Raw genomic sequence first — 25,274 nt, 5'->3', positions numbered from 1 at the left:
TGGAGGACATGGAGGGTGGAGGGCTAGCGTATACCACTGTGCAAACGCTTCAACCTCTTGAGGGACTACCCAATCAATACCAAGATTTTGCTGAAGTATTTGGGGAAAAGGAAGCGGATCGCTTGCCACCCCACCGAAAAACGGACTGTGCCATTGAGTTTTTACCAAATGTAAAATTGCCTCACCCAAAAATATACCCCATGTCTCCCAAAGAGCTTACCACGCTAAGGGAGTTCATTGACAAAAATCTGGCTAGGGGTTTCATTGAGCCGGCAAATTCCCCGGTAGGAGCTCCTGTCCTATTCAGGCCAAAAAAGGATGGGTCATTAAGGCTTTGTACCGATTTCCGCGGGCTCAATGCGGTCTCAATATTAAATAAATATCCTTTGCCCCTGATCAAAGATATGTTATCACATCTGGCCAGAGGCAAAATTTTTTCAAAACTGGATTTGAGAGAAGCCTACTTTCGCATTCGCATAAGGGAAGGGGATGAGTGGAAAACAGCGTTCAACTGTCCTCTTGGGGCTTTCCAATATAAAGTCTTACCATTCGGTTTGTCCGGGGCACCTGGAGTTTTTATGCAACTGATCAATGAGGTCTTGCATGACCACCTATTTAAGGGGGTACTGGTATATTTGGATGATGTATTGATTTATACTGAAACCATGTCAGAACATATCCACTTGGTGCGTCAGGTACTGGCTAAATTGAAAAAAGCAGAGTTGTATGCAAAACTGTCCAAATGTGCTTTTCACCAGTCGCAAATTGATTACCTAGGGTACCGCATTTCAGCCCAGGGCATTGAAATGGACCCTGCAAAAGTAGAAGCCATCGTGGCATGGGAACCTCCCCGTACCAGGAGACAATTACAGAGTTTCCTTGGATTCTCTAATTTCTATCGGGCATTCGCCCAAAATTTTGCAGAAATCGCCCTCCCCCTTACTGAGCTGTTAAAACTTAAAGGACAGGGGGATACGCGACGTTCAAAGAACCCAGGCGCGCTCCTTACATGGACTCCAGCCTGTCAGCAAGCGTTCGAAGCGCTCAAACAAATCTTTACCACAGAACCAATATTACAGCATCCAAACCCCTCTAAACCCTTCGTTGTACAAGTCGATGCTTCTGATTTTTCCATAGGAGCAATTCTCTTACAATCTGACCAATCTGGCGCTTTAAAACCCTGTGCCTACCTCTCTCGCAAATTTACGGAAACAGAGAGAAGATGGCATGTTTGGGAAAAAGAGGCTTTTGCTGTAAAAACAGCTTTAGAGACATGGCGACACCTATTGGAAGGCACTTCAAACCCTTTTGAAGTCTGGACTGACCATAAAAACCTGGAAGCTTTAAGCACCAGTCGGAAACTCAGTCCCAAACAGCTGCGCTGGGCTGAGTTTTTCAGCCGCTTTGACTTCACTCTTAAATTTATACCCGGCAAGAAAAACTTTTTAGCTGATGCACTTTCGCGCAGACCCCAAGATGCTGGCCCAGGGCCAACGGTCCAGGGCACCGTCTGGACCGACAAACAATTAAGTTTGGCAGCAGTGACTCGCAGCCAAACCCGAGCGCAATCAACTCCGCCTCCAGCCGCTCCGCCTTCCAGCCGCCCGCCGCCCTTGTCAATTCCCTCCGATTTGCAACAACAGTTGCTTTCCCACCTTAAAACAGATACTTGGTTGCAAACCAATAAACACATTTTAACTTTCACCAATGATCTTGCCTGGCGCAACGATCGTCTCTATATACCCGAAGCAATGCGAAAAACCATACTCCAGCGCTGCCACGATGACAAGCTAGCTGGACATTTTGGCTACGTAAAAACTTTGCACCTCGTTCGCCGCCAATTCTGGTGGCCAACTTTACTCAAAGACTTAAAGGAGTATGTCACTGCGTGCCCTGTATGTGCGGCGATAAAGCGCAAACCAGGCAAGCCCCAAGGTCTCCTTCAACCCGTTGCCACTCCATCTGTCCCTTGGCAGGATATCTCCATGGACTTTATCGTTGATCTACCCCCTAGTCAACGAAAAACCGTCATTTGGGTCGTTAAAGACTTTTTCTCCAAACAAGCTCACTTTATCCCGTGCGCCTCTATCCCCACCGCACAACAGCTGGCACGCCTCTTCCTCATCCACGTGTACCGCCTCCACGGTATCCCCGCCCGTTTGGTGAGTGACAGGGGCACACAATTTACGTCACAATTTTGGCGGGCATTTTTGAAACTTTTGGGTACGAAACAGTCGCTGTCTACCGCCTGGCATCCAGAAACGGACGGATCTACAGAGGCGGTTAATTCTACATTAGAACAATACCTCAGGGCTTTTGTTAACTACCAACAGGACAACTGGGTCGATTTACTCCCATTTGCTGAGGTCGCCTACAACAATGCCATTCATCAAACCACCGGTCAAGTTCCCTTTAAAACAGTTTTTGGACGTGAATTTGTTCCGATTCCTGAACTTCCTCATCCTCAACCGCTACCAGCCACCCTCGCTGACTGGGCAGACTCTCTCAAAGACTCATGGTCTAATATTCTACTCGCTCTCAGCCATGCCCAAGCTACCTACAAACGACATGCCGATGCGAAGCGTTCCCCAGAACCATCCTTTGCGGTCGGGGATAAAGTTTACTTATCAACTAAGTTTATCAAGTCCCCTCAACCCTCTAAAAAACTTGGTCCTAAATTTGTCGGTCCTTTTCCAATTGTTGCTCAACTAAACCCTGTTACGTTTAAACTTGATTTGCCTCACAACCTTAAACGTTTACATCCTGTTTTCCATTGTAGCTTACTCAAACCCTGCCTGTCGTCAGACCGTTGGCATCCACAACCCATTCCTCCACCTCCCCTCATGATTGACAACCAGCAACACTTCGAGGTGGCATCTATCCTCGACTCCAGACGCCAGCGCTCCGCTTTACAATACCTCGTCCGCTGGAAACATTTCCCTCATCCTGAATGGGTTGCTGCTCCAGACGTGCATTCTCCTCGTCTCGTAGCCCACTTTCACTCTGCCTATCCTGACAAACCGGCTCCCTAATTTCTTTTGGGGGGGCAATATGTCATGTTCTCATTCTAATGTCTGGTTAACATTGTAACGTTTCACATGTCATTCTCTGTTCCGTGTTCCTTCACCCGGAGTTTTTTCATTCTTTCGCCCTCCATTGTTTTGAGGGCTTGGAATGTATGTTTGGGTTTGCGCTCCTGTTCAAGGTTACTTTCCCAGGCGCGTCTAACGGCTTTCAGCACCTGGGAGGGGGAGCGTCCTGACGAGCGACGGGGCGGGACCTGCTTACAAGCAAGGCTTTTAAGTTTGTATTTGGCGCGCTTTTGCTCATTCTCAGCTTTCTCTGTATTTGCATACTATTCCTTTAATAAATCAGTTATCTTTAAGCCCGAGCTTGTGAGACTGAGTATTTGGGTTTAGGCAATCATTACAGAAACACTTTGCTCATACACTTGTCTTCTGCAACATCATATTTTTTCAACTGCATATGCAGCAGGTATGTTTGAAGCTTTCAATTTGGAAATTTTGTTCAAAGGCTAGTCAATCCAATCTCAAAAGTGAAGTGACATTCTAAGTCAGACTGACAATTTAGAATGAATGATCTGAATTGATTTTAAACTGGACTGATTTGAAAATTCAAAATGGCTTTTGCACATGTGCAGAAACCTTTTTCAAATCCATTCCCAGGTCCAAGTCAAATTAATAAATCAATTTAAAATGCTGAATTAATTTGATTTTCTGGTTTGATTCAAACTGGAACAAACTGACAAAGCAAACTGATTAATTTATTTACTGGGGCTTATATGCTGCTCCAAACCAGAGGGATTCTGAGTAGCAAATAAAAATTGAATCAGATCTGAGGTGATTTGTGCACCCCTTATATATACAAGTAGAAAAGCAAAACCTTATCATCCTTGGGATGAAGCTGGATAAAGTAATCATTTAACCCAAGATTGTTTCTGTATTTGTAGTGGCTTCGTGCTGTTACATTAAAGCCAGTTATTAAACTGGCTGACATGTTAGCTGAAAAAAGCGATTGTTGCACTGCAGTTAACTTTTGAATAGCAGAGATGCCCTGAGAGCTATCTACAATTTCCACAAGCAAGTCCTTGGTTCATACCCAGCAGCTGTCTAGTAAACCAGCTGAATCAGGAACATTAAGGACAGTGTTAATGCAAATTATCCACGCCTTATTCCTAACCTGGAAAAACTGGAACATGAGACCAAGAAGTAAATCAGCAGCCATACATTTGTTTCATTGAACTGTAAATTAATGGATGATATTGGGCCCTTTAATGAAGAACATTACAAATCCATTACATATCTGCTCAGAAGATAAGATGAAGGTAAAGGTTCCCCCGCACAGTCACGTCCGACTCTAGGGGCCGGTGCTCATCTCTGTTTGTTAGCCGAAGAGCCAGCGTTGTCTGAAGACGCTTCTATGGTCATGTGGCCAGCATGACATGCATGGAACACTGTTACGCTCAGAAGATACCTTTGCTACCTTGCTCCACAAATGATTCATTTGTGGAGACAGTAAATCCATGCAGTTGAGAAATAAATATCTTTCCCAAGCAGACTCTTAAAACATTCAAAGGGCAACACCAAATTTCTTCATGAGTCATGAAGTGACTTCATATTAATATTAAGAGTCTATTCCATCCAACTGAAAAAAATGAAAAAGCAATGATTTTCAGGAAAATATTCTTAAGTCATATGCCTCACTGAATATGCTAGACTACAACTTCTATCATTCCCAAGTCAGCATGGTCATTCTTAGTCACACTACTGGGCTTGATGAAAATGCTGACCCACACACCTCCAGGACTGATAGAACAGAAATCTTTACAGGTAAATCTCAGGACAGAGATATCAATGAAAACCAAGCATCTGAACATTAAAAAAAATAGTGGAATATAAACATTTTCAAAAACTGAGGAGATACAATTAAGGAGGAGTATTGCACAGAAAGGCTAATCAATTTCAACTTGGAAATGAAAAGTAGTGAAAGTCAATAGCCCAATTTGAAATAAGAAATGTGTGGGTCTTAAATGTTTGAATGTCAAACAGAAATCCATTGCATAAATTGCAGAAATCCTTTAGCTATCAGTATCAAAAAAATACATAATGCAATTTACCAATTACAGGAAGCATTTTATTGATAAGGACAGATGGGCAAATGTCTGAGAATGTAAGCATTTGGGAATTTATTAAATGAAACTCACCACTGTCTCTACAGAATTCTTAGAAACAAGTGTTTTATCACATGTGGTGGTCTTGTAAAAAAGCAAAAAAATCCTGGGCATCAATACACAATATTATTCAAAAGATGTTGGCAATGGACATAATCCAAAAACCGGAATTATACTTACTGGGTCTAATGGAAGAAGAATTAGAAAAAAAATATGTAAAGTTCCTACTGTACTTGATTACTGCCTCATGAATTATTTACGCCTTAAGGTGGAAAGAAGAGTCTACCTCATCAATAGAAGAATGGATAATTAAGATAATGGACTTGGCCCAGATGGAAAAACTAACAGACCTGTTAAATGATAAAAATATGGACGATTTTATGAATGAATGGTGACCTTTTCTCAATTATATAAGGACAACGCAAAAAATAACAATATGTATATAGGATTTAGCAACTAAACACTTAATCAAATAGAAATAGGGGTGACATAGATTGAAAATAGAGAAGAAGTTAAGAGAACACAACTATAGATCCAAAATCACAGTTTAGATAGTCGGAAACCACTTTTTAATAAGCTCTGTTGTTTTCTTTTCTTTTTGTCCTTTTTCTTCTTTTCTCTTTGTTCATTGTTATATGTATTTGTATGTATTATGCTGTCTGTTATTTTGCTTTCTAATAAAGTATTTTTTAAAAAAAAAGAATTCTTAGAAACAAGCCTATTTAACTTCAAGAATTCTAATAAATACTGTGTACGTTTTCTGACCTAAATATGAGTGAATAAGTAGCCAGGTGGTAAACACAGAAATGCATAAACAGAGGTTGATAATAAAAATGCATGAACAGAGTTAGCCATTTAGCTGTCTGGCACCTCTAGGTAGTCAGACTGATAGCTGCTAATGAAATATACAGTTATCCTTGAAAAATTAAATCAGAAACTTAAAAATTAACTAAGTTTTTTAAACAAAAATATTGTGCTAACTAGGTTTTTTTATAACAACCAAAAAATCTTGTCCAACAGTTTGAAAGAAATTAACCGCATTATACTTCTTTTCCACCTAGACTATGATGTAATATGAGTCATGCAATGGAATAATTCTTGTTCCAGCAATATGAGCATTATCTCTGATACAAGTATAGCATTTCATCATCAACTAGATTTATTATCTAATCTGTCACACATTAATCTTAACAGATAAATCCTTCTCCCAAATTTTTGTTAACTTTATATGCAGTTGATTTCTAGAACAAATTTAAGATATAACCCTTTAGGTTTACACCTACTCTGGTCTCTTTAAAAATATGAATGTATTTCATTATGCATCTTTGTCAGTTAAATAAAAACATTCCAGTTTTACTAAATTGCAGTTAAATAAAAAATATTCAAAGAATTAAGAGGGAATGAGTTTCATGAATGCCAATATATGAAGATTAAAATTCTTAGTACACTTTCTAAGAAATGAGCCTCACCTCAACAAAATGATGTACTTCCAAGATAATATCTATAGGATGCAATCCCTAGAGGGCACAGGACAGGTTGAGGATATCTTCTGCTATATAAAAGGGCCATTAGGCCATTAAGTCCAAAAACCTGCTCAATGCAGGAATCCAAATAAAACTATTTCTGCAAGATGGCTGTCCAGCCTCCATTTAAACACATCTAATGCAAGGGAGATCACAACAGGCAATCCTCAGTTAACAACCACTTGTTCAGCAACTGTTCGAAGTTACGACGGTGCTGAACAAGGAAACTTACAGCTGGCCCTTGTAGTTGCAGCCATCACAGCATCCCCACGGTCATCTGATTATGATTTGGGCACTTGGCAACCAACTCAGAATTACAATGGCTGCTGTGTCCTGCAATCACTGTTTGTGACCTTCGCTGCTGGCTTCTGACAAAGTCAATTGGGAAGCTGGCAGGAGGCTGCAACTGGCGATACCTGATGTCACGCTTAATGATCACGCAGGATTCACTTAATGATTGCAACTGGAACTGCTGCAATTGCCAATGTAAATTGGCAGTGTCACATGATATTGTGCTTTATGACCAAGTTGCTTAGCAATGGAGTTGCTGGTCCCAGTTACCATTGTTAACCAAGGACTACCTGTACATATCTGGATGTAGAAAGAAGAGAAAGATCTGGTCGTCTGTCACAGAGAAGTTCTGAACTCCAAAAGTCCTTAAAGAGCCAGAGTTGATAGAAATTTGGGGTATTAAAGATACAACTTTTTCCACCAATTCAGGGGCAAACTTATATCAGTGGTCTAAATCCCATTAAAATCACCTTTTCCAAATCTTAAAATATTGCTATAATGGCTTCAGTGATGCCTGTTAATGTTCACATGCTTTGCTATTGTTCCTTTGGACAGATATAGCAGATTTACAATAGAGAATATAAGAGTGGGCAAAGTTTGATAGGTTTAATTTAAATTCTTTCATTTAAAGGGGAATAGTTATTTTTAGAGTGGGAATGGATATAGAAGCCAATTATCTCCATCTTTAACCCTCCCACCCAAACTGACTCAAAAGCACACCACCAAAATTCAACCGTTCTGCCACCAAATTCAGCAGCTTGATTTGGTGTACTTAGAAGCTATAAACAGTGCCAAGGATCAGTGTTAGCTCTCCTCATTTTCAAAAGAACCACTATTTTAATCCCACTACTAAAATACAGCCATAAAGCAAATGGTCATTGCTAAATGATTTATCTTATGGTAGTAGCTTCTATATGGGGTTTTCCACCAGGCGTTTTCCTGTGGTAATGCCTAAATTCTGGAATTCTTGCTCCGTGAAAGGGATATATAAACGTTTTGTTTTCGCATGCTAACTTTTTTAAAAAAAATCTTTAGACTTTGGTCAGATAGTGTAGTTTATTTATATTAACAATGCTGTTTTATGTGGGACGTTCCATTTACTCATATAGGTTGGCAGTATTCTGTAGTTCTTGAAAACAGTTTAGGATATTTTTTTTAATTGGAAACGTAATTCAGAAATGCTAAAAAAATAAAAATGAGGCTGCAGAAAATAGAAAGTTGACATGGTCCAGGCCCAGTTTATTTTATACTCAAGAAACCTAGCCTCAAAGTACAAAAGGCACATATTTATAGAAGTCATTACAATAAATGAACTAGGTCTAGAGTCAGGGCAGAAAAGTAAACAAACTAGTTTGAGTCATTTGCAAAAGAGCAGGTCAGAAGAAAGAAATTAAAGAGGATACAAACGTAATTCAAACTTTTCTTTTTTTATAGTATCCTTAGTTTTCATCATTTTCAAAGAAAAAATTTCCCCTTAATTCTTCTGGTTAACAACAGGTGTCATCAAAGATTAAAAATCTTACAATGTTATAGAAAAGTTATTGGGTTGAAGAAAGGAAGGAAAAGTGCTGACATAATTTAATGAAAGGCATCTTTCTGTTAGTCTTCCAACAGGATTTTTTTTCCCCAGGCCTTTTATCATTATTCTTTTTGTTTTTCTGCATAAATATTCCTATTTACTTATTTGCTACGTTTATATTAACTCAGAGCAGCATTAGGTAGTCCTTGCCATCATCATTTTGTCTCCACAACATCCTTGTGAGATGTTAAGAGACGGGGAGTAGACCAAAGTTACTTAGTAAATCTCATGGCTGAGTGGTGATACCCCATCTAACAATGGAACCTCTTGTAAAGATTTTTCAAGGAAGTATTTCTTAGTTACAGAAATATATCCTTATCATTTTCCAATTGATATTGAGGCTTATGGGCATAGCAGTGTCATGGGCAGCCTTGGATAACTACGGTGAATTTACTATTGATGTCACTGCAACTCATAATAGACAGTAGAAACAACCGACAAAATCTGCTATCCAATATGCTGGAATGTCTAGGCAAATTCTTAAAAAGTGTTCACTTGATATCCCAAAGACATCAAAGTGGACATCTCACCATTCACTAATCACCTAATTGCAAATAGGAATTCAGAGAAGGAACAGATGACATTTATAATATTCGGTTAAGTTTTGTATAAGTAAGTATTATTTGAAAATGGAATTGGGAAATTGTTACATTAACCATTTTGATAACTATTTATTCAGCTGTTATAAAAGATTCTGTGCATGGCATCTTGCACTGTCTTCCAACTACCCAAAATGTACTCATATTTACAGAGTCAGAGGTTGATTGGCAATACTGGAAGTCAGTCAGTCTCTCTCTCTCTCTCTCTCTCTCTCTCTCACACACACACACACACACACACAAAGGCTTCCTCCACCCATATGGGAACCATTTTGTAGAAAGAAGGACTCTACACTCCTGGAAGTAATATACATTTCTGCATGGAAAAAAAGAGTCATAAAAATGCAATTTTAATGCTTAACATGTCTGACACTGCACACCACACCCTTTTTTTACAGCATCACCAGTAGCAAAAAAATGAAAAAAAAAAAAAAAGCTGGAGGAGGCAAATCAGCACCAAGTGCTTACTTCTCCACCCATGTTACAGTTCACGCAAATCAAAAGCAAATGCTATTTCCAAAACAGTACCAGGCGCTCCACTGTTAATCATTTCCTTTCTTGGGAATTTTTCATTACTAAATCATGCATTCACACCAGATCTACAAACATTTGATCATGTTCTTCTCCAAATTAGAGCTGATAGTTCTGCTATCACTTGAGAAAGTTATCATTCCCAATACTGAAGGGTGACCTTTCATCATAACCTTTGCACAACCAAACAATTATTTCAAGTATATTGGTATTTCCATTTTTAAATGTTAGTTTTAAACTCTTTTTTATATGAAAGCTATATTACAGAAATTCTAAGCAAAGATGAGTGAAACCAATCTTTATTGGATTTTGTACATCATTGGGGGGGGTCCTTTCACATTCATTTCATTTGAAATGTTTATGCTATTGACAATTGGATCATAGCCATCTGGACTTCATTTTTATCTATATTTAATAGTTATTTGTAACTGTATTTTATTTAGAGTATTTTTATATATAGTAATTATATGGTATATTTATTGTTTTATTGACCATTTTGTTGTAAACCACCCAGAGTCCCTCTGATGGGAGGAGATGGGCGGTGACAAATTAGATAAATAAATAAATAAATAAAAATAAATTATCAAATATTAAACACGATTCAGCCAACATTAAGTATGTTTAAAGTCCACTGGACTTCAGTGGCTGAAATTTATAGAAGAGCTAACTTTTCCCATGCAAATCAATGTCATCTTAAAGAGCTTTTCTTTGGTTGCATAGCACACAATGTTATTTAGAATTAATCATTTTGACAAACAAAACAGAACAAAATATAACCTAAGCTGGCAATGGCAAAGCATTCATTCAAAGCAGCAGGAGCTCCATTGTGTTATAGGTTAAAGTAAGCACTGCAACATGCTTAAACTTATGAAACACAACCAAAACCTATTTGCTTTTACATGTTTTGGAAATGGAAAAATGTTCCCTTGTGAATAATTAACACCAAGTATATCCATGGGTTCAGAGAAAAAAAAGAGAACTGTGTAAATGTACTTATAATTAGTTGGAATATCCATCTGATAAAGAAAATCTTTTAAGACAATGCTCACTTGTTCTCTTTTTTTGTTTGCTCTGATCTTTTCATTCCTTTTGTTCTACTCCATTTAATTGACTTCCAAACATCCCTTTCATGCTGAGGGTGGGGTCATCAAAAGCAGAAGCAGGGAATTCACAGCCAACTGCTACTGATGGTACAGCCAACTCTTCACTACAGGAAAGCTTGATTGTGGTTTGACAATCAGGGAACTGACAAGCCGTCAGATTTGGCATTCTCTTCTTTGCAACTGGGACTCTATCTGCAGATCAACTGAAAAAACACAGACTGTTTGCCAAGTTTTTACAGCCCAGTGGAAGTTTGCTTGAAATTTGTAGTGGAGCCTCATAAGAAAGGTCATATGGTTTCAAATGAAATACTGCAGGTGACCTACACTTAGTAAAGTTTTTTAACTCTCTGTAGAGCAAGATGTTGGTTAAGGAAATTTAAAAGGCTACCTGACATATGAGATTCATAACAAAAAACATTTTTGTCTCTGAAAAACACTAAACTTGCATGGTGATTATTACTAACAATGATTATTCCATATGATGTGTGGAATAATCACTTACTAAATAGCCACTGAATTTGGCCTCCTAGTAAGCATTCTCCTAGTATATGTACAGATGTCACAATATGCCTTGTGACATATAAAACATACTGTAATACACATTTTTCTGTTTCTGCACAGAGTTCTATTACAGCAGAGGATGTAAGGCTGTTCTGCAGGCTGTAATACATTATCTTTCTAAGAACTACAGGTAGTCCTCGAGTTACAACCACAACTAGGACCGGAATTTCCACTGTTAAGTCACTGCGGTCATAAGCTGAGTCACCATGTGACCGGACCTGATTTCACAACCATTTTACGGCGGCCGTTAAACGAATCCAGTTTCCCCAATGGGCATTTTTTGCCAGAAAACAGCAAAAAAAAAAAAAATTATAAAAGGTGATCACGTGACCACAGAACACTGCAGCCAGCCATATACGTCAGCCAGTTGCCAAGTGCCCAAAATGTGATCGTGAGACCACAGGGGGGGGGGGTGCGATGTTTTGCAACACTCTGAAGTGCTTTACAGGCTGTAAAGCACCCATTCCGAGGCCATCGTAACTTCAGACCATCATTAAACAAATGGTCGCAAATTGAGGACTACCTGTAGTGGCTATACAATCCATACTACCTTGAACTGTCCTAACTGCCTTTTAAACTGTGGACTTAACACTACACTGCTAAAACATCTCCCAATGATGGTTGCCAGGAAAAAGATGTGAAATTAAAATACTGGCTGAGATCCATTGTGAAGACATGATAGCTTTTCTTGATCTCAGGTTTAGCACTACCTTTGATCATAAACTGATCTCAGGCAATTTTTTAATTTCACATCTTTTTCCTGGCAACTATCACTGGGGGATGTTTTAGCAGTATAGCTCTGAATAAACAATTCAGAGCTGGGTAAATAAATGGGAAAAAGACTTTCTTGAGTTGAGCACAACTTCTGAAAATGAATCAATATATCTATGTAGTTGGCAACAGTCTTGAAGCTCTAGAACTTCTTGATGCTCTCTCATTCTTTTTTCAAGAACAGCCAAGGTTGATTAGTTGCTGCTACCTGATTAGGCAGTAACTGGAAAAAGAACCACCAAAAAGACAGAAGTACTGCTTAATATTGAAAGAGAAAGATACATTGGTTGGGTATCCTTCTGGATTGGCACAGGTAGCATTGATGAAGAGTGCCTTTATGACCTTAGACTAAAAAGACAGTTTTGATTCTACCTAAGAAAGGAGACTACCGTAAGTTGTTTCAACACTGGTTAAATTCAGATAAAGTTAGTATTGCTAAATACGATAGGCTACTTTTAAAGATAGTTTAGAAACTTCAAGTAGTATGGAATGTGACAACCAGCATGATAGTGGGAATTAGACAAGTCTTTCAAATGACATCACTTCATCATCTTGCTTTTCTTTCTGTACTTAGTTAAGATACTGCTTTTGATATTGTTCTGATTTGTTTATAACAACTTTCTCTACTGCTTTCCTTTGGAAGAGTCAAGGCTGTTTGCATAGAAAAATTAAACCATCATGAAATGATAGTACAATAATATCATTTGAAAAACTACTAGAGATGAGGAAACTGAACTACTTCCCAATTATTGCTGAGAGAGTCCCTGAGATCAGTTTTCCATTCCTGACCTATACAGATATAAATCTGCCCGGGCCTCAGAAGTTGGGCTCTTAGTGGTAGGCACCTGATACTCAGATTTCTCGCGATGGTTCACCAGAGAAGTTTGTCAGGCCCGGCAGAGCCCCACTCTTAACCAAGACAGGGCAGATGCAGGGAAGAATAGTAAAGTATTGGGAGAAAGAAAGAGCTGTGTGTCATGCCACCTGCCCCCACCCTCCAGCTAGCCTTCAGACACAGTGGATGAAGGATACTGTTCATCATCAGTGTTAGCAAAAGGTCCAATTGCCAGTTCAGGCAGGCTCTTCTTCTGAAGGATGCACAACCCTATTATGATGTTTCAAATGAACACTTAAGAATGGAAGGGGGCACTTTCCTGACATTCATCTGAAACTGCAAAATACTCGAAGTCTGACCTGATCAGACCTCCATGTTTGATTCTTTTAAACAGGCTCAAGACTCATTGTTTCTATTTAATTTCCCCTAATTGTCCCCCCTTTACCCACTTTTGAGGAAGTAAATTTCATTCATCTCAGTGGACCTGCTTGCAGATGCTTCAGCCATTTTAAGTTTAAGCCTATGTTCCAGACTCTCTCATGGTAGACTTACGTTACTTTAAAGGACAAAAACAAAAAACCGATTGCTAATCTAATTTGTGTTTTGTTACAATTTTCAATTAGTTTATTTTCATCTATTTCTTGGACCATCTTGTAAAGGAATAAACCATATCAAATGTCCTTGTAATGTAGGAACCTAACCATAAAGACCACATGCCCCCTTTGGTTTGTTTTCTTGCTTGTCCACACAATGAACTAAGGAAGGAACTAAGGGTGAAACACAATCAAAGCATGGTCCCTTTTGTACTGCACATGCTGTAGATTTGAGAGCTGTTTATTAATATCAATCCTTTTTTTCCAAATCTAGTAAATCTAGTATCTGTTTTAATCTGTGCATTTTCACTGTTGTTCCATTCATTCTCTAGGAAATCAATATAGTTCAATTACTACCATATTTTTCAGCCCAATCCCAGTAACATTCTGTCTGTAGAGTTACACAGACTCTGCAAATAAATCAGAGAATATGCCTTGGATCTTGTGGAAGGACATCACTTCTCCATTCATCAGAACAGCCTTACATGAAGTTACAGCTGCTTTAAGTTACTGACTCATAAACATTAAGGCAAGTCTTAACGTGGCCTCTCCTTTTTTCAGGCTCATGCAAAAGCCTAAAACTAGGCAAGCTCTTCTTTTAAAGCATGCACAACCCTATTATTATGTTTCAAATGAACACTTAAATTTCTTCTCTGCTTGTCAAAATTTTCTTTCTTCTTTTGAAACAGATGAATGATCTAAAGAACAGATATAATTTGTACTTACTGCTTAGATGTTAAATGCCTTGTTACACTCTATTTTAATTTCATGTCTGCACCTCTGGTTTTTTTAAAGGTATTCAGGCTACCTTTACAACTGAAAATCTTAATATCAAATTTAAAAAGTTCCATGAGTCTCTTTGAAGTATTGCAACCTTTGTCCCTCTTCTCCCAAGAGAAAAAAGTCTGGGACAGGAAACATTACAGAATTATGCTTAAGAAATTATATCTTAGAGTAGAAAAAACATTCAAATTTATGGGAATGTAAACCACGAAAACTATTATTTAATCCTGCCTATACATTCTCTGCACAAGCTGTAACTTTGACAACTTTTGTCTTCTACTAGATTCTGGATATAGTCAGTATATAATCAAAATGTAAAAAAACAAAAAAGAATCCACTGGAAATCAAATTCAAATCAAATCAAATCTTTATTATGGTCAAAGACCAGCATAAGGAGGGTGGGGTACAGTCAATTAAAAGCATAGGAAATACATTAAAATCTTATATATGTACACAGAAGTCTAAAAAAAAGAAAAAATCTAAAAGGAAGAGTAGGAGCATTAGATGGGTGTAGGGGAGCATAAAGGTTAGTATGTCAGTACAGTACTCTAGCGCAGGGTTTTTCAACCAGGGTTCTGTGGAACCCTATGGTTCCATGATAGTTCACTAGGGGTTCCCTGGGAGATCAAAATTTATTTATTTTAAAAAATTATTTCAACTTCAGGCAACTTCACATTAAAGAGGTAAGTTTCATTATTTTTTGTTCAAGAATACTGTTAATGCATATATACAGGCGTACACATGAAACATACAGTATATAATAATAATTTTGTAACTTCTGGCCTATATTTGAGCCTGAATGTGCAGGGGTTCCCTGAGGCCTGAAAAATATTTCAAGGGTTCCTCCAGGGTTAGAAGGTTGAGAAAGGCTGCTCTTGTGTGATGAATTAGATGCACATTAAATTTAGTTTATGGCACTGGTCATCATCTGATGAATTTTAAGCATTGCTGCATAGATCCCGGCTACATTGTATGGTATGTGACAGCAGCAGGGAGATATAAAATAAATTGGCCTTAGTAAAAATAATATCCTCATATATTTCAGAATCTTCTTGTTACAGTTCATCCTTCTAAACTATTCCCTTTTTTCCTTTGTTCTCCTGTTTACTTGGTACTTAACTGATGCTTGGTATATAAAATATTTCATACAGCTTATCTACTCTGCCATACATTGTTTTCCAACTCAAAGCAACTACTTTTCCTGCTACTTCATTGAACTAGAGAAATTTGTCTTATTAGAGAAAAAGACAAATCTTAATGTGTAAAAGATTTGAAATTTTCAAGGCATTTTTGTTCACTTAATAATATTTTGATATGGTGATCTATGAAATACATTCAGAAATTGGGAGAGAAAAAGCGACCAAAGACTATATATTATTTATCTATCTATCTATCTATCTATCTATCATATTTTTATCACTGCCCATCTCCCCCACATGGGGGACCCTGGGTGGACTGTAACTTAAGCATACAATATATTGTTTTGTTAGAACTGATTTAAAGATAAATTGATTAAATGTTTGAGTCTGAGGTTTATAACTATCTTATAGATTGAAAATAATGGAACATATCCTGATTTTCCATATCATTTTAATCTGCATTCAAATAGAGTTGACCTCGAAACTTCCTTTGCAGTAGCTCAGAATGCCTACTGGATCTCTACTCCTTGATAATGGGACTTCAATCCTTCTCACTACTTACTATGCTGGACTCATTTGCAGTTGGTATAATCCCAGTCTTTTAAAATTTTAAAATGTCTCTGAGGTGTTTTTCTTCTGGTATTATCTAACTCTGGAACTGCTAACTCAAAGCTATATCTGATCTCTGGATATGTATTCTTGTCTATGCTATGTATTCCACTGGTAAAATGCAGTGATGAAACACTTTATTCTCTTATTCCCTCTCTTCCATTCTTTCTTATTCAAATTTATTGTGGATTGCACTTTTTGTTTATGATCATTCATAAATAACCAAGCTCTTATTATCACACTCCTCTCTGAGGATCTTTACTCCTTTCCTCACTTTTCTCATATTTCTTGACTCTGCTTCAGAAACATTTGTCACATCTTCCATTCCCTTTCTGAACCCACAATTACTCCTATAATGGTCTCACGCTTTTCCTTTGGACTTAAGTTTTATTAAAGATTCTAAAGGATTCAGAGAAGGTTAGTCAAAGCCAAAACAACATTCAGCTGAAATAAATGAAAAATATTGCATTTAGGTACATACTTTCACACATATTTTCAAAAAAATAAATTAAAAAGCCCAGCCTAGACAACATATTTTAAGAATAGTAATGTACTGAAGCACATTGCAGAACAGCAACCAGGAAGGTGTGCGGCTAAATAACAAGTTCTAATGGAAACACTTGAAAAAGTCAGTAAATTTAGCTGGGTGGATTATAGCCTGAGATGGTGCCATGAATGCAGCCCTGCCTCATATGTTCTGCAAACTCCACACATTCAGTCGTGAAGTCTGAAGGAGGGTTGTGCTAACATCTGCTTGTAGGTGAGATGATTCAGGATCCTGCTTTAAAACATTCAGAGGTCAACATCTATTTCAAGCCTTAATGCATTCAGGTGAATGCCAGAAGAAGGCCAATTATTGTCTTTATATAACTAAAAACATGACATGCAGAAGATGCAGCAGAATTGCTCTATTGTTCCTAATGACAGGACTTAAAACACTGGGTAGAAATGGCAAGAAGTAGAGTTTGGTTAAACATTAGAAGAAAATTTCTAAAGCTGTGAAATGTAGTTAAACAAAATGCCATAGAAATTGATGAATTCTACTTTGCTGGAGATGTTTAAGCAAACTATGTTCAGATATCGTTTGGAGATGCTGAAGGGGGTTCCTCATTACCTACTCTTCATTGGCACAAATTGGACTAGATGCTCTTGCCCCCTTCTACCTCCGTCAGGACCCTGATTTCATCTGAAAAGGGATTTTCAACTTCACCTATCAGAGAAATACAAATACGAGGTTCTACAGTGCGCAAACTTAAGTAGCTCTGCATACTGAGATAAAGTTTCTGAAGGCCAAACTAATGGGGCAGACTGACCCCTTTACTGATCAATATCTTCTTCTCAAAGATACTAGAAGTTATTACATGTTCTTCATTCTCCCAGCTATACTGTAATCATGTTTCTATGGGACAAGCCATAAAAATAAGATCAAATACAAATAATATGTTAAAGCTGGTCCAAAAATCATATAAAAGCAGCAGAAAAACAACCAGAGAACAAAAAACTGACCAAATGTTGAAGCAGGAATAAAAGAAGATATTCTGGCACCAAAATGATAGGACGTACATATGACGGGAATTGCTTTGGAAAAGGTGTTTTGTAAGTGGGGTACTACCACTGAGAAGATCCTTTTGTCATTAGCCATTAGCTATCTATAACTGTCACCTGACGGGTGCATCCAAGGAAACATCTCAGACTAAGCCGATAAGAGCTTGGTAGTGCAGTCCTTTAGATACCCTGCCCCAAGCTGTGAAAGACTTTAAGTTCAATACTAACACTCCAAATTGGATCAATAAATTATACATGAGAATCCAAAGAAAAATGTGAAATAGACTGTTAAATTCTGGCTCAAGCACATTATCAAACTTTACAGGAAATGTAAGAAATAACTGCATACTGAGATAAAGTGGCAAAAAGAGAAGCTAAGCAAGATGCTATGCCCATACCCAACCAGCATGACGGCTTTCATGTAGGTTGAGGCAATTTCTACCCAACTGTAAACATAAACTGCTTATCAGAAAATATCTTAAATGAGTAAGTGTTGGAGAGTCACCATCATGCCTGAACCTGAATTCACCATTATGATCCCATAAACACTGAGAATAGGGAACTGGAAGATCTGATTCATGTGGCTACATTATACTAGACTGACTTTCTGAAATTTGTATAATATTACTTACATCATATAGCTATTATCCTCTACAACAGGGCAACGACTTTGCAACCACTGGCATTTTCACATATTTCTAAAATTCTGGTCTGAGGGTATGTTTGTAAAGTATTTTACATTATGATTGTCACATTTTAGAATAACTCATGTAAACACAGTGGTGTTAATTCTACAACAGCCTCCTAAAACATAGATTAAATTTAAAGAAAGTAATGTGCCCAAGACTGCTTAATATAGCTTCCAGAGTAAGCAGGACTTCATGCTGAAGTTTCATTGGCCCGTAACAAACATTATCTGGACTAGGATTCTGTAAGACATAACTGTGCCTATCAGGGAAGCAATATAAATGCTAAAAAAAAATGTCATCTATCCTCTGGAGAATCCTTTTTACTTACTAGGCTGAAAGTGGCTTGGGAGGGGCATACATTGCATTTGTTATACATATATTTCTGGTCCTACTTTGGCTTCTGATAATTAGGTTTTGCAGGATTTTGAAACCTGTAGAACTGTTCAGTAGAGTCAATGAACGTTTGCATCACGAATAGTGGTACTTCATTCAGTCTTCCTTCCCAGTAAAGGGATTCTACTGCCTATTTCCATCTCAGAACACAGGGAAGGAGTAATCCATAGTTGCGCAGCCATTTCTGTCTACAAAACTAGCCTGGAATATACTGTACTGCATACCAATATACTGTAGCCAAAATATAGTACCATCTTAAAACATTGCATAAAGTTTCCTGTGAGATGTACATGAAATCTTTTTTTCCCTTAATCTGACCAAGGAATGGAGTATAGATGGGGGACTGGGGCTGTCCTTCCATCTTTCTTACAGAAGACTGTACCCAGACTAATTGCAAGCTGCCCTTATTTATCAAAGATTTGGCAGTTCATAAAATAAGGTATTAGCTGAGCAATGAATAGCTAAACTGGAAATCTAATTATTATGTGATGTACTTGTGCACATACATATCTTACATAAATTCTACAAGCTTAGTATCTCACACAGTTAAGGATCACCTCCCAACGCCTTAAAAAGGCATACTCAAGGCCCTGATTTTATATTATGTTAATTAAACTCATAACAATCATTGGAGAAATACTTGGATCCTGGATTTTTTTATCTTGGTGATTCCAAAAATTATTGGAAAATGTGCAGTTGGACACACCCATTTACAAATCTGCCAAGCCACTATTCCCTAATTCATTTCTTTACGTTCAAATAATAAGAAAGTACCGAGGAGGCAACAGCTATTAAAAGTGTTTTGTCAGCCCCCAGGAACTGATATGGGGTGCTGAGTAAAGAGAGAAGTAAGGGTGAAAGGATAATAGATTCCCTTCAAAACAGCTCAGGGCAATTACTATAACAATGAGTCTCTGTTAAAGGCACAGTTATTTCTCTGCAACTATTTACGGCTCTGTATCACATCAGACTTTAAGAGCATTTTGACATTTGGGGCATGTGATTTTTTAAAAACACATAAACCACTTTCATTCCCAAACAAGCATTTCATTTTATTATTCAAGGAAAGACTTGGGCGGGGGGCGTGGAGAGAGGAGGATGAAGTTGAAATAAACTACCCTTTCCTGCCAAATGGGCTTAAAATTTGCTTCCAGATTGCACCAGTCTCGTCTGAAAGCAAGCAAGCAAGCAAGCAAGCAAGCACTGCTCACTTTTCCTCCTTACATTTTTATTATGGAGGAGGTACTACGATTTCTGAATTCCCACGTGAACAACTGCGTTTCCATCATATAGAGACCCAAGAACATAGCTATTCCAAAGTCAGGACGGTTGGCTCTCTCTCTCTGAACCATCTGCTTTACACAACGAAGGGAGGGAAAATGAATCCCTAACTGCCGTTGCCACTGCTGAATGTGCACCAGATGTGCAAAAGCTCGGTCAAAGTCTAGTATCTACTGTTCATTTTACTGGTCAGTGTTCCCTTTTTCAGGACTAGCTTTCGCACCTCCCTGTACGCGCGCCCAACAACCGCACACAGCACGCAAAAGGGGCAAAACTGCACAGGTTCTGATCCCGGGAGAAACCAACAGTAAAACGTCACTGGGATTAAACAGTATTAATGATTCAAGGCACTGGCAAACAGAAGTCTTCTTATCCAAATAAACCACCATCTGCTGAACCACCAACTCAGTTCCGAGTGGATTTCCATTCATCCGTCACTTACCTATTCGGGCTGCACAAAGCTGCAACATGTAAAATCCAACTGCTGCACACAACCAGAACTTGACCATTGCTCCCGCTTCCAGATCCTGCACAAAACGACGAAGGAATTCTCTCCCAGTCTACACAAAGGAAGGGAAGAAAAAGATCCCGGTCTTGCTAAATCTGTCCAGAAAGCCGGCGTCTGAAGTTTGCTACCGCTTCTATTCCAATTTGAAGTACTGCTGAAGTAATGGGTGACCTAACAGGGAGGGGAGCAGAACCCGAAGTCACACCCCGTTGGAACAAAAGTGACTCGGCATAAAAAAGGGAGGAGATAAAAGGCTACTACTTATGAGTAAGCACAATTACCACTAATATTTCAGGCAGGCTCCAAAAGGCTTTGACTCAACGCTGCGCGATCTCCCTGAGGCAGCGGGGCTGGAAAGCACCTCGTGGCTGGGGGCGGGGTGGAAGGGGTTTTTCGGCGCGGCACATGGCCCTCCCGAAATGGGTTCCAACGGCCTGGCTGCAACTGCTGAGTTTTAGCAAGGATTCCTGATCCCGGCTTTCTCCGCTCTGTTGTGCACTCACTGGAAAGGCAGAGAGTTTAAGGAATATTTTCCCCCTGTGATTCTCCCTGTTCCCTTCTTTCTCAGCAGACCTTGTAAACCAATTGAATTGTAGGTTGGTTTCTGTTCCGCCACAGCCGCTAAGAGGTGCTTGCACTTTTCATCAAGGCAGGGAGGGGACTTTCGTTGTTGTTTTCTTCAGAAGCACTCTCTTTCTTGCTGGAATCCTAGATTAAGAAATGAGAAACTTCTTCGTATGCCATTATGGATTTTAATCATTACAGCGAGAGTGTAAAGAAAAGAAGCCTTGCCCCCTAGTTTTCTGCCCATGAGTTTTGCCTGAAAATACTCTCAGAATTTCCTGCCTCCAAACTCCTTTCAGAACAGACTGTCAAGATGGAAGAAAGGAGAAAACTGTTCTCCTTTCTGTCACTGAGTCGCCCCATTTCCTTCCACTGAAACACAGGTGGCTTTTGAGGGGCCTTTCTGTAGCTACCCTTGTTGTTCTTCACCCCCTCTCGCCTTCTCTACATTCTTCTCCCCTCTTTACTATTGTTACCTGGTATCCCAAAATTACACCCTTCATTCCCTAACCGCATCCTTTCTGATCCTGCAACTTGAAGTGGTATGTGTCTAGTTTTTTTTCTAAATACAGTGTTTAAATGCTCCTTTAAAATGACCTATTCAGTCCAGAATTCTTCCTCTCCTAGTTTTCCCATTCTGCATTTTCCTCAACTGTCCAATTTAGATTTTCAAGAAGGAAGGATAGAGACCTCAAGGAAAGACAAAAGAAGGTGCCTGTCACCACGTTTTAAATAACAAAAGACTGAAATTTGAAAAAAAAACTAGAAGAGGGAGAACAGTTCTACAAGGTATGGAAACTGAATGGCTTTTCTGTCACTGATGGGTACAAGTTCCCTCACCTGGTGTCTGAAGGCTCTTGAGGATAAGTCCTCAAAGGCTACTGAGTAGAAGACATTCATCATTCTGAGAGAACTTCCTTGTTACTATGACATGGACTCCTTCCCTGAGCTTTACTTACATCTGAAAATATCCCTCTACTGTATTAGAAGAGGGTGGCTGTGGATTTTCCTTTACAGAGGGTAGACCTACGGTATAGTTAACCTGTCTCCTATTTTAAGTAATGTTTAAGCACTTTCAAAGAAAAAGTAATCTTAGAAGGAAAAAATGGAGGAGGGGAGGCTAGACGTTGCCCATCCACTGTTAGTATCTGGACCAGAAGCACATATGTCACTAGCATCTGTATTATGATTAGAATTTAATTCTGTCTGAATAAATGCGCATGAACAAATACTGTGCAAATCAATGCCATCTTTTCTCTCCTTTATGATGATACATGGTGGGCCCCCTAGGTTAGGATATTTGACTTAGATTTCTTTTCTTTTCTATTTTTTTACAAGAAGAACACTGAGGTTAGTACTTTCATGTTTTTATGGCAGATGGTGCAAAAGCATCTTCTCTTTGTGGCGCCAAACACTCTCCATAATAAGATCTATGATCTATTTAGTGCCAGAAACTATTTTGTTGATTTGAGGAGAAAGCAGTCTACTGGGAAGCTGGGCACCTATTTCTGTTCCTGCCAACTGCTTTGTTCAGACATGTAATTTATGGCCTGAGTCCTGCAGAGCAATAAGGAGATGAACAGTGGCTTCTAGTAGTTTATGTTCAAAAGGGAAAACCAGCAGTAACCTCAGATGTCCTTCTCTTCCAGTATACATTTCTATGGAGTTCCTGTTCACCAAATGAAACAGAGAAAACTATTTCAATAATTATTCCACCATTATAATTTGTCAACATAATCAGGATTTCAAAAGAGATGCAGCTCTGACTGTCTCATTAAGTTTATATCACAGCATAGAAGGGAAACAGTTATACCATTCTCTTCAATCATCTACAGTCATAGCCCCAATGAAGGACCATTTCATATCTGTAAATGTTTCAGACTGTAAACTAGTGGAATTACAGAATGGCATTTATATGTCTAAGGTTCTGATTGATACACACACACACATACAGTACATACATACATACTTACATACTGATTACACTGATTTGAACATACATTCTTCCCAATGCAGTGGGGTCCACTACTAAGAAAACATGGATCAAATTGCAGCATAAATCAAAACTTTCATCTGTCAATTACACTGGAGAAGGAGGCCTTCCTATATGTTACTGTATTTGTATACAGTATTACTTGAGGAAATCTCCATACAGAGCAATGTGTCTTAACTGTACCTTGATTCAATCCTGGATATCTCTAGTAAAATGATCAGATAGAGGTGAAGATAAAGATGTCCTTAAGTTGGCCTCAGATCCTGGTTACTACATAGATTTAGCCATACAGTTTTCTTGGCGCTGAGTGTGAAAGTGATCTTTTTCCAGGATGTTTGACTTCCCAGTCTAGCCTATTCAACAGGCTATGTTGAAATATAATAATCCCTGCTACAGTGCTGCCAAAAAAAAACCCATATATGACTGTGTAGTTGATTTCAACTTAAAAGGGACTTTTGGGTTTTTTATTTATAAACAACATCTAGGTACTATACATGATACTTGACAAGGGAACTTAAGCTTTTTTTGAAGAATTGGCCACTCAGGCTTAAATAAGAGAGAAGCAATAATCTTGATACCATTGTGAATTCTGCTGCATTCATTCTCTGTTTGGGTACTTTATTGTTCCTAAGTCTTTGTTAAAGTTGGGATCGTGGTGCACAGAATCCCAGCATTTCAACTCTGAGTGACACATATTCTGCACTACAGGGTTTATTCATTTCTATACTGTTTTATTTTTACTGATAGCCGTCTGGCCGCTTTTGATTTTTGGATAGCAGATAAGTATTACCAATAATTCAAAGAAAGAGAGGAAGGAGCACAAGGGTAATAAGCTGTGAAAGGGGACAACCACAATTACACAAGGTCACTGAGCTCAATGCATGCAATTCTGCACTGTTTCAATTGCTGATTAGGACAAGTGGATAAGATCTGAAAAGTTTCACAGAGGCCATGGATTTTAATTGGAATAGACAAGAAAATAACATTTGTTGTGTTACTAAGTGATAAGTAAATTTGCTGCACCATAAATACATTACTTCTACTTTTTTACTACTTCTCTTCTGAGATAGAGGAGTAGGACAGTCATCATCACTTTTAGATTCCCTTGCTTACCCTGTTAAGTGCTTATTTGAAGGACAAAATGTTTTGTGCATGTGTGTGTGTATTCACTTTCTCACATAGAGAAAGTTTAGTTTTACCAAGACCAAGTATGCCGTGTGCAATACTAAGTTAGTTAAGCTCATATATGTCAGTATTTGCAGTTCAAGAGAACTCCATTTGGAGGCTGATTATTCTGTAAGACCTTCCACAACCTGTTGTCTGCTGTGCCTATCACCCCTAGACAATAAGGGCCGTTCCTCTGGGGTTGTAGATAATGAATTTGCCATTTAATACATGTTGAGGAAAATTGCCTTATTCATATATTACTTGGAGTGGAATTGCTATTTTTATTGCTTTCCCATTAAACAAGATATGATGAAAATAATAAGTTTAGATTGGAAATTTAAAAAAAAACAGGCACAGCCTGAAATGATATTCCTAATCCTGTCATCTCCGGTGAATTTTGCTATGCATGCCAGTTTAGATAACAGTAGGCTTAAGTAATTTTAAATTTGGATGGAATGGTTTCCACACATTAGGAAATGCCACATGTAATTTCATTTATTTAGCCAAGCTGCATTTCTGGGTCTTTCTCATTCCACTGAGGGGGAGGCCTGGACATGTGTCCCAAATTCCTCCCTTGATGACACCATAGGGAGTAGGACTTAATGAGACATTTTAATATTTGCAGGCCTTCAGACTGTTTTAAAAGGACAAAGATATCATTTATCTTTGGGTTTTATAACTTATTGTAAGTCATCTGAGGAATGTTGAATTGAAAGCTGATACACAGAATTTTAAATAAAAAGCTAATTTCTCATTTGCAAAGTTTGCTGTACGTGTTCCATTTGCCACTAAGCTTTGTGTGGATGAATGTAAATGAAATGGAAAACTGACTGGATAATCTGCAGCCCTACAAGGGCCACCTATTGCCCATTCCTATGACTTACAATAATTGGAAGGCATCCAACATTCAACTCAAAATGATAAGAGACTGATTTTTCACATGCATTTTCTACAGCCTTAATTTAACTTCGTTTGGCATCCCATCTAAAGACCACTATGCTTGAGACCCAAACACCTTTGTTTTTA

The 25,274-nt window shown here is 38.4% G+C and overlaps 1 protein-coding gene across 1 annotated transcript in view; it reads right to left on the bottom strand.

Moving 5' to 3' along the window:
- The window catches only part of CD44 (CD44 molecule (IN blood group)), an 83,757-nt gene extending 62,773 nt beyond the window's left edge, over positions 1–20,984 (bottom strand). The window contains exons 1-2 of the mRNA XM_063289612.1: positions 20,806–20,984; positions 20,459–20,576 (exon numbers count right to left, since the gene is read on the bottom strand). Coding sequence (XP_063145682.1) covers positions 20,459–20,525 — 67 coding nt within the window. The 5' untranslated portion in view covers positions 20,526–20,576; positions 20,806–20,984. The remainder of the gene's footprint in view (positions 1–20,458; positions 20,577–20,805) is intronic.
- Between the last annotated feature and the right edge of the window lie 4,290 nt (positions 20,985–25,274).

The sequence above is a fragment of the Candoia aspera genome, chromosome 1 (genome assembly GCF_035149785.1).
Source record: "Candoia aspera isolate rCanAsp1 chromosome 1, rCanAsp1.hap2, whole genome shotgun sequence".
In the NCBI taxonomy this organism is placed as follows: domain Eukaryota; kingdom Metazoa; phylum Chordata; class Lepidosauria; order Squamata; family Boidae; genus Candoia; species Candoia aspera.
Note: the sequence above shows the minus strand (reverse complement) of the source record. Positions and strands in the feature narration are given on the sequence as shown.